Source organism: Pseudonaja textilis, chromosome 17 (assembly GCF_049901715.1).
Source record: "Pseudonaja textilis isolate UNSWEBS1 chromosome 17, rPseTex1.2, whole genome shotgun sequence".
Lineage (NCBI taxonomy): Eukaryota > Metazoa > Chordata > Lepidosauria > Squamata > Elapidae > Pseudonaja > Pseudonaja textilis.
Window position 1 is genome coordinate 1,665,004 of NC_142006.1, and position 9,065 is coordinate 1,674,068.

At 49.1% G+C, this 9,065-nt stretch overlaps 2 protein-coding genes across 3 annotated transcripts; one reads left to right on the forward strand and one right to left on the reverse strand.

Annotated features, from left to right (window-relative positions):
* Window positions 1-57: 57 nt before the first annotated feature.
* Window positions 58-3,340, reverse strand: MRPS2 (mitochondrial ribosomal protein S2). 2 transcript variants are annotated; one of them, XM_026719146.2, is made up of 4 exons: window positions 3,258-3,340; window positions 2,389-2,496; window positions 1,703-1,832; window positions 58-906 (listed from the first exon to the last, which is right to left on the reverse strand). In XM_026719146.2, exons 1-4 carry the CDS (start codon window positions 3,286-3,288, stop codon window positions 336-338), a joined length of 840 nt encoding a protein of 279 aa, XP_026574931.1. In that variant the 5' UTR covers window positions 3,289-3,340; the 3' UTR covers window positions 58-335. The 2 variants fall into 2 exon arrangements, with proteins under 2 accessions (XP_026574931.1, XP_026574932.1); XM_026719147.2 differs by having other exon boundaries at window positions 2,389-2,493; window positions 3,258-3,337.
* Window positions 3,341-5,343: 2,003 nt separating this feature from the next.
* PIERCE1 (piercer of microtubule wall 1) lies at window positions 5,344-8,783 on the forward strand. Its single transcript, XM_026719148.2, has 3 exons — window positions 5,344-5,605; window positions 6,724-6,802; window positions 8,321-8,783. Exons 1-3 carry the CDS (start codon window positions 5,457-5,459, stop codon window positions 8,507-8,509), a joined length of 417 nt encoding a protein of 138 aa, XP_026574933.1. The 5' UTR covers window positions 5,344-5,456; the 3' UTR covers window positions 8,510-8,783.
* Window positions 8,784-9,065: the final 282 nt, after the last annotated feature.

Sequence of the window (9,065 nt, forward strand, 5' to 3'; positions counted from 1 at the left end):
GCCTTTCAAGTCTGCAATTCCTTATCCTACCCTGTCAAGTTAATTACTGCAGCATGGTTTGTGTAGATTTTTATTTACAGTTTATATGTACTTTGTTTTCGGACTGAATTTCCTCCACTTAAAGACTTGGGAGTTTTTTTTCTCCAGCCGAAAGTAACCTGGACATTGGGGACAAAGTTGGAGGTATTAAAGGGGTTTTTCTTATGTGACTGTGTTGTCTTTGTGCCATGTCCCGGGTTATCACATTCAGTCCAGCAAGTATGTAGAGACGACAAGCCCCAGTGTGTTCTCAATCCTAGCTTGAGGAGTTGGAATGCCCATTCTCCTCCTCCACCCTAGGAACTGGGCATCGGAGGGGCCTCTTTGGGCCTGGCAGACTTCTTCTGCAGCCGGAATAACGCCTCCAGGTGTCTCCTCTTCTCCTTGGCCCTCAGGATGGTGGTTTTGAAGAGCGAGAGGTAGAGGTGGATGGCCGAGGGGCTGTCGTCGTTCCCCGGGATGGGGTAGGTGATGAGGGAGGGGTTGCTATTGGTGTCCACCACAGCCACGGTGGGGATGCTCATCTTGGCCGCGTCCCGGATGGCTAGGTGAGGCTCAAAGACGTTGTTGAAAGTGGTGAGGAAGATCAGGAGGTCCGGCAGGCGGACACCGGCGCTGTACTGGATGGGGGCGTTGGTCAGCAAGCCGCCCTGCCAGTAGCGGGTGTGGGCGTACTCCCCGCACTCCTTGGCCACGGTCTCCACCCGGTGGGACGTCTGGCGATGGCGGCTGACAAAGAGGATGATGCCTTTGCGGAAGGCAACGTGGGCCGTGAAATTGAGGGCCAGTTGGAGGTGCTGCGCCGTCTGCTCCAGGTCGATGATATCATGCTCCAGGCGGGAGCCGAAGAGATACGGCACCATGTATCTGCAGAGGGAATGAACAGCCTGTCTGAAGCCATCCCCAAGCCAGATAAAGCAATAGAAATAGCCCTTAGACTTATATACCGCTTCACAGTGCTTTCACAGTCCTCTCTAAGCGGTTTACAGAGTTGCCTCTTGTCCCCAACAATCTGGGTCCTCCTTTTACCTACCTCGGAAGGATGGAGTCAACCCTGAACCAGTCGGAACCAGCAGAATCCCACCCCTGATTAGAAGTAGTATAGCTATATAAACAGTGGCATATTCCCCAGGAATGTGCAAATCTCACCTTTGAACAAGATCGTTTTGCGCTGTATAATCTTCTATGTAGAGATTCCCAGTTAACCAAATAGGGCTTCACTGAATTAACACCATTCACACTATTCACACAGCTATGACTGAAACTGATAACATCTCATCCCCCAAAATATCCAACTACAATTTATCTTAGTGAGTGGGGTGGGAAGGAAGTCAAACACACCTACCCATCAAGTTACATGCTGAAAGACCCAAACTGAATCTCAGGAAAATTTGAGAACAATCCTAGTTAGAAAGGCAGGAAAGCTGTGTGAGCCATGCTTAGCTCCAAAGCTCTGACCCAAAGGCTGGATTCAAACAACATGCCAGTCTAGGCCACAGTTGGTGATAACCATGGTTGTGGGAATGCAGGTACCAAATCTGCATGCAACCTGGGTTTATTTTTGGGGGGCCTAACCAAAACATGGCCATCCGGGCTGAGGCTCTGTGTGAGCCTAGCCAGGGATTTTGCTCTGTCGTGGTTTGCCAGCCCTGGGAGAACTGACCTGTGGCGGCTGCTCTTCTTGTGGCCAAGGTGGACTCGAGCGTCGAAGAGCTCCTGGAGAGAAAAGAGCTCCTGCAGATTGAAGAAGTCTGCATGCTTCAATGGCTCCCGCAGAAGCTTCTCCTCGATATCTAGAATAGGAGTAGAATAACAGTACCGTATTGTATCATATAACACGAATAGAATGGAATAGGAATAAAATAACAGAAGAGAATAACAGAAGAGAATAGGGAATGGGAATAATAGATATATAATAATAGAATAGAATAAGAATAGTATAGAATAGAATAACAAAAGAGAAGAGAAGAGAAAAACAGAATAGAATAGAATAGGGAATAGGAATAACTTTATTGTCACTATGAATGTCCACTCATCGGCATACATTAAAATGAATTTCGTTGCATACAGCTCTCAAAGGGTCACCACCTACATAAACTACATCAACATGACAAAATACATAAATATGCATATACCCACATATATGACACAGAGAAACCACAGTCTACTTCGGATGCATACATGTACATCTGCAAGAGAAAAACCAAGAACAGCTCCAAGGAGACGCACCCACTAGAATCAGGCCTCAGTTTCCCCACGGGCAAGCACTCCAGTTTCCTTCCCCCACACCTTGCTCCAGGTTCCTCTGCTGCTTTCCTCATGGTTTTGAGCCCCCAGACCTGGACTTACCATCCTGTGGCTGGTTCGCTGCTGCAACTGAGAGGGTCCCGTGATGCCTCAGGAGGCCGGATGTAGATTTCACGACGGTCCCACACCTGCTGGGCCGAAGAAGGGCTGCTATGTGGAAGAGAGAGGGGTGAAAGGGGTGAGCTCCCAGGAAGCAGGCGAGCCCAATGTGTCTTACGTCAATCATAGGAATGGGGGGTGGGGTGTACCAGTCTCTCAACCCCACAACCGTAGGGATTCCTGAAGCTGACATTCTGCAGCCCCCATGTCTCCTCTTTGCCTGCTTTAAAATGCTGGATTTCACCCTAGCTGGGCATTCTGGGAATTGGAGTCCAGCATCTTAAAGTGGGCTGGGGGGAAGAGACAGGCAGGCTGAGCAAGTAGAGGTAGCCCTCGACTTACAACAGCCCGTTTAGGGACCGTTCAAAACCACCACCTCACTGAAAAGTGTGACTCGTGACCGTTTTTCACGCTTACGACCCTTGTAGCATCCCCACAGTCACGTGATCGGCGCCTTGGCAACTGTCATGTACTTATGACGGTTGCAGTCCCCTTTTGCGACCTTCTGGCAAGCCAAGTCAATGTGGGTAGGAATTCACTTCACAACCGTGGCAAGAAAGGTCGCAAAACGGGGCGAAGCTCACTTAATGCCTCATTCAGCAACAGAAATTTGGGGCTCCGTTGGGATCGTATGTTGAGGACTGCCTGTATGCGCCAGGAAAGCCAGCGCCAGAGACCCGCGACTCGCCCGGCTTGCGGACCCCCACCCCGCTCGGCGCCGAAGCCCCGTCTCCCTCTCCGGGCCAAGGGCCCAGAGCCCCGTCCCAGCGCGACCCCGCCACCATCCCCGCCGAGTGCGGTTCCCCCTCCACCTGTCCGCCAGAGAAGCCTGGAGGCCGCCATGTTGGGCTGGGGCGCAGGCGCAGTTCCCTCTCCTTCGCGCGCACGCCAGGATCCGAGGGGGGGGGAACGAGGCGGAGTGGCTCCGCCCGCCTCATGGCTCCGCCCACGCGGCCATGGCCGACGTCCGCTGGTCTCGCCCAGGCGTCGCTAGGCAACGTCGCGGGTTCGAGTCCCGGACGGCCGAAGTGTCGTACCCCTCGGTTGGCACTTGGAGTGGGGGAGCGAGGCAGGGCTGGGGGTGCCCCATTGCTTTTGTCGAGGTGTGCTTTGGGCAGGCTGCCTCTGGGGGTGGGGGCTGTCGCCCTCTTGCCCCCTCCCCCCTCTCACCCTTACCTGCTGCTAACTTGGAAAAGCGAAATATTTCTTTTTAAAAAAGGCCTCGACTAAGGAATGGGCTGCATCTTTTTTTTTTTGTTCCAGATTGCAAACTTAGAGGGGTTCCCCAACACCAAATGGAGAGAGATTCTGCCCAGTTTGGGGTCTTGGGGTTTTCAGGCACGCTTCAGGTTCAAGAAAAGGTGCATTAAAAATCGCCTTTTAAAATGCTAATCGTGAAGCCTAAAATTCCAGGCAACAGGAGAAGCAAAGCCACAGAATGAGATAGAGCAAGGAGAACTAAATCTGACCGATTTAAATGGAATTACTGTATATATAGTGTACTAGAGTTCGTGCAGTTATTCCATTCATGGTTGGCCCTGTTGAAAATTACAATTTGCAAGCCACTTTGGGAAATACTGATAAAATAGTTGTAGCTTGGGGTTGAACTGTGGGGCCTTCTTAGCTTAGTTGTTTTCTTGCATGTCTTTCATGACCTTTCATGGGGCGGGTGGGGGTGGGGGATTGGACTAGATCAAGGACCTCCAACCTTGGCAACTTTAAGACTTGTGGACTTCAACTCCCAGAGTTCCTCAGCCAGCTTTGCAACTCTGGGAGCTGAAGTCCAGAAGTCTTAAAGTTGCCAAGGATGGAGACCCCTGGACTAGATGACTGAGAAGGTGACTTCCAACTCTATTAATCTGTTACGACCCAACTAGGGAACATCATCAGTGCTGCAACCCTGATGATGTTACACAGTTTGGTTAATGAAATGTCTGCAAGAAAATAAGTTCAGAGAGCACCAAGAGCTTTGGGAAGTCTTGGGGTTGGGGGTAAGACTTCTGGGCTTTGGGTTGTGCAAAGAAAAGGACCCAGTCCTGGAAACTAGGCTGTCCTGGAATTCCTGGGGAAAACAGCTCAATTTTGCTGAGACAAAAGGACAGTTTTCCCCCCATGCCATCACTCTGCTAAATAACTAATTCCCACAACCATGTCAAACTCTCTAGAAAGGCAGTATTACCATCATTATTCTCATCTTCTCCTTATCTTCTTACGACTAAAACCTTGTTGCTCGTATCTTACGATTTATATTGTTTCCTTAGCATCCTAGTATGATTTATGTCAATTGCTTATTTAGTATCCATGACTAAATGTATCTAATGTTTTATGATGAATGCATTTTACAATGACTATGATAATAAACTATCACTATTGTTTTATGTACACTGAGAGCTTATGCACCGGAGACAAATTCCTAGTGTATGTGCTTGACCAATAAAAAAATTCTATTCTATTCTATTCTATTCTATTCTATTCTATTCTATTCTATTCTATTCTATTCTATTCTATTTCATTCCATTCCATTCTACTCTACTCTATCTTCTCTTCCAAATTTTCTTCTATTTCTCTTCTATTTTCTCTCTTCTCTTCTTTCTCTTCTCTTATTCTCTCTTCTCTTCTTCTTTCTCTTCTCTTTTCTTCTTTTCTACTATTCTTCTCACTTTTAGGTCTCCTGTGATGGATTCATTCCTGCTCATCAAACCGTGGGTGGATAGGTGGGTTTCAGCATCCTTTGTCAAGTCGGAAGAAAGGGGGATTTGATCTGCTGCGCTCCCCATCCCCCCATCGAGTGCAAGTTGCTGTTCCTTTAAAACGCATCTGATGCCCAGAGCAGCTTCCTAGCAACCAGGGCTTGGTTTCCTAGCAACCTGGGCTTGGTTTCCTAGCAACATGGGCTTCGTTTCCACGCCAAAGCAAGGCGTGGGTCCTGGGTTGGTCCTCCACTGGGCTCTTCTCTTCCCTCGGACAGAGGGGCTTTGCTCTGAGCGACCCCCGCCCGACCAGCAGTTCCTATGGCCGAGGAGCCCGATCCTGAAGCTGCCACTGCCGCTTTACGAAGCGCGGAGGAAAGTTGCGCAGCCCAGAGAACCAGCGATCAATACCGGGTGAGCCAAGACTTACCTGCCCGGTTCAACCATCCGGGATGGTTTCGGGGTTACAGGTGAGTGGAGCCCATTGGGGTGCCAGATTAGAGAAGCAGGTGGAAGTGGCAAGGTCAGAGAAGGGTCTGAGACCCATCTTGGTGGCAGAAGGGGCTTCTTGGTCCAGTTCAGCCCAGACGGGAACAAAGCTGCCAACCTGATGGGCCAACGGGCAGAGTCCTGGCGGGGGGGGGTTGGTTGGGGGTTGGCTGTGATTTGGAAACCTAGCCACTGCGGTTAGTAAAAACACCTGTACAGGTTAGCAAACCCTAGTTGACAGGAGCCCCCCAGTCTTCCTGCAGTGGATGAGGCCGGGAAAGTTTATTGATTGTATTTATTTATTAATTAAATGTATATCCCACCCCTCTTGCTGTTATGCAGCTCCGGGCAACTTACAATCCAGCCAAACAATATTATGAAATATTTTTGAAAAGTAAATATAACTTTAAAACCAATCAATCTGGACCTTTTCTGTTTAGGAGGAGTGGTTTGAGGGGCAAGGTGTATATAGGAACTGGCTTGCAAAGTGCTTACAGGTTCAGACAAGGCTAACATGGTCTGCCTGTTGAAGGATTAAAGTATGTATGAACCCAATCCTTGATGGTGAAACTGGTTCCTTTGAGGGGAAAAAAGACTTATTCTGAAGAAGAAAAAAGGAAAGTGGGCAGTGATTTGTTTCTAAAATAAAAAAGAGCAGAATAACAGTGTTGGAAGGGGCCTTGTAGGTCATCTAGTCCGATCCTACCTAAGCAGGAGACCCTACTACACCATTTTTGACAGATGACAGGCCAATCTCTTCTTTAAAGCAGAGAAGGGAGGAGAGGAGATGCTGAATGCTTAACCACCTGAAATCATTTAGAAATAGAATCATGGGGCTGGAAGGGACCTCAGAGGCCTTCTAGTCTAACCCCGAGGAAGGAGACCTTATACCATCCCAGACAAATAGTTGACCAATCTCTTCTGAAAAATCTCCAGTGTTGGGGCACCTACAACTTCTAGAGGCAAGTCATTCCACAGATTAATTGTTCTCCCTATCAGGAAATTTCTCATTAGTTCTAGATACTCAATGTTACTCCTTTAAAATTAGTAAAGTATTAAGAAAGAATCCTACTGGCTGAGGTGGTTGTTGTCATTTCAGAGTGAAAGAGCGCAATCCATTGTTCAGGACGACCAACATGGACTATGGAGCAAAGGCACCAACAGTGCACGAGATGCCGGTCAGTATTGAGATCTGAATTATTATGGGGGCTGGCTGCTGATTGGTTCAGCGAGGAAATAAACCGGCTTTTAATGCATTTGCTTAGCCTCAGAGGTGGTATTCAGCAGGTTCTGAGGTCGTGGAAATTTTGAGTAGTCCAGGGAACCGGAAAATCCCACCTCTGACTGGCCCTGCCACCATCTATTCTCTGCCTCCTGAATCCCAGCTGATCTGGGATCCCAGCTGGGTCTTCTTTGGTTCCCTGTACAGGTGAACGGAGCTGGAAAGGGGGATAGTGGGGTGGGGAGGGAAGGGGGATTTTACACTGTCCTTCTCCTGCTACACCCACCAAGCCACACCACACCTACCGAGCCACGCCCCCAAACTGGTAGTAAAAATTTTTTATTCCCACCACTGCTTAGCATTGGCATGGGATGTGAATGCAAGCAGGTTCCTACAGTTGCAGGTACACCTCAAATTCCCTAGTCTTCTTTCAGCTTAATTTAATGTTCTTTGTTCTTCAATACTGAGGAGGAACTTGGTGGCCCTTGAATTAATTCTGACACGATGTTGGCTAGGCTGAGTGGACTACCATCCCTTGTTCAGTCTTGACATCCGTTTCTAAGCCTCTGCAAGGGGGTCCGTCCTCTTTCTCAGAGGTCTCCAATTCATCTCCAGTAAAACACACTGGGCTGAGGGGCAGTAGCCAGCCAAAGTCCTCCAGGGGTGTTGTGGTCTGTCAGCCGCTGGCCCCTCCAGCAGCTGAATCAGAAGAGGAGGTGTGGGAGTCATGGTCAGCATTAGGGCAACCTGAGAGCTCCAAGGGGAAAGGGGGAATGGAGCTGGCAGAGACAGAGACAAAGGCAGAGCCTGGGCTGTCTGTCAGCCCTCAGATGGAGAGTCAACAGCCCCCAGGTCTGGAGGTGGCTGATGCGGAAGTGGAGGAACAGTTGGGTCCAGTGCCTGAAGTGCAGATGCGCAGAAGGCAGAGGAGAGGAGAGCAGTGGAAATCTATGGGCTGGTCCTTGGGATGGAAGAGCCACCGCTGCTAGCAAAGCCGCCCCCCAGCTCTGGGGATAAAAGGCAGGGCAGAGCTGAATAGGCGTGGCCGACGACTATTCATCTTCTGGCTGGACAAACTTGTTAGCCTGCGAGAGAAACTTTGTGCTGGGGCTGCCAATACTCCTAATAAAGGTATTTTTTGAGTTTATGTCAGAGGGTTTGTCGTGTTTGGGGAGGTGGGTCAGAACAAGGGGGCTCCTGGGGTTGGAGATTTACATCCTGATCTCCCAATCTAGCTAACCTCCCACTTACCCCCATCCGGATTCTTTCAAGTTAGGCTCAACCCTCCCAAACTGGGGACTCAGCCTATGAACACAAGGTCTTAATACCTGGCTGGCTGCTCCAGTTGACCCTTTGGGAAGTCTGGCATCTACCATGAGGCCGACAGGATTGTTATAATGCTCCGGATGATTTTGGAAGGCCTATTTTTCTGAGGAGGAGTAAAGGTTTGCCTCGTGTTTTTGACTTCTCGCAGACCAGTTTCCATGTCAGTCCACACGCCTTCTCTGACCGTCTCATCACCTTCGGCATGTACAGGAACTATGGCATCAACACCGCCATGGAAAAAAGCTACGTGACTGGTCCTGACAACTTCATCACTTTCCTGGACACCCTCAACTTCCACCCGAGTTATCGAACTAAAGGACCCTCCCTTTCGGAGTAACGGGCGCCGGAAGGCTTCCAAGCTCTCCTTTAGCTTTTTACCGTTCCAACAGCCAGATCAAAAAAATGATTCCTCGAAATGTTTGTAATGCACACACACCCACCCTACTTTCCTTGGATTTTTTTTTTTATTTTTACAAAGGTGACTTGCACCAGAGACCACAGAACACTCTGAAGGGATCCTAGCTTGCATCTTGCAAAAAACAGCCTCTTTCTTAATACGATGAACATGTTAAAGAGCATTTGCGTGCCATAAAAAAATATTTTGGAATGGCCATGTCTGTGTGCCTGGTTTCAAAATTAGGGCAAGATCTACTTTGCCAAAGATACCACATCTGTCCCACAGCAGCCACAGCGACTGATAGAAGAAAAAAACAATCTTCGGAGCTCGCGGTTCAACCGTGGGGTCCTTGATACCCCCTGGACTTGGGGGTTTTCTTGCAGGCATTTCATTGTCCGCCTAGCATTGATGACGTTACCTAGTTTGGTAATGAGATGCCTTTAAGAAAACCACCAGGCTCGGAGAGCACCAAGGACGCCGTAGGAACAGTTCTGAA

Excerpts from the sequence above, each read along its gene's own strand:
- MRPS2 (XM_026719146.2), bottom strand. The coding sequence starts at position 3,288 with ATGGCGGCCTCCAGGCTTCTCTGGCGGACAG. Across the intron at positions 2,497-3,257 it reads CAGGCTTCTCTGGCGGACAG|CAGCCCTTCTTCGGCCCAGC; the intron begins GTGGAGGGGGAA and ends TCTTCCACATAG. Across the intron at positions 1,833-2,388 it reads AGCGAACCAGCCACAGGATG|ATATCGAGGAGAAGCTTCTG; the intron begins GTAAGTCCAGGT and ends CTCCTATTCTAG.
- PIERCE1 (XM_026719148.2), top strand. The coding sequence starts at position 5,457 with ATGGCCGAGGAGCCCGATCCTGAAGCTGCCACTGCCGCTTTACGAAGC. Across the intron at positions 5,606-6,723 it reads GGATGGTTTCGGGGTTACAG|AGTGAAAGAGCGCAATCCAT; the intron begins GTGAGTGGAGCC and ends TTGTCATTTCAG. Across the intron at positions 6,803-8,320 it reads CAACAGTGCACGAGATGCCG|ACCAGTTTCCATGTCAGTCC; the intron begins GTCAGTATTGAG and ends GACTTCTCGCAG.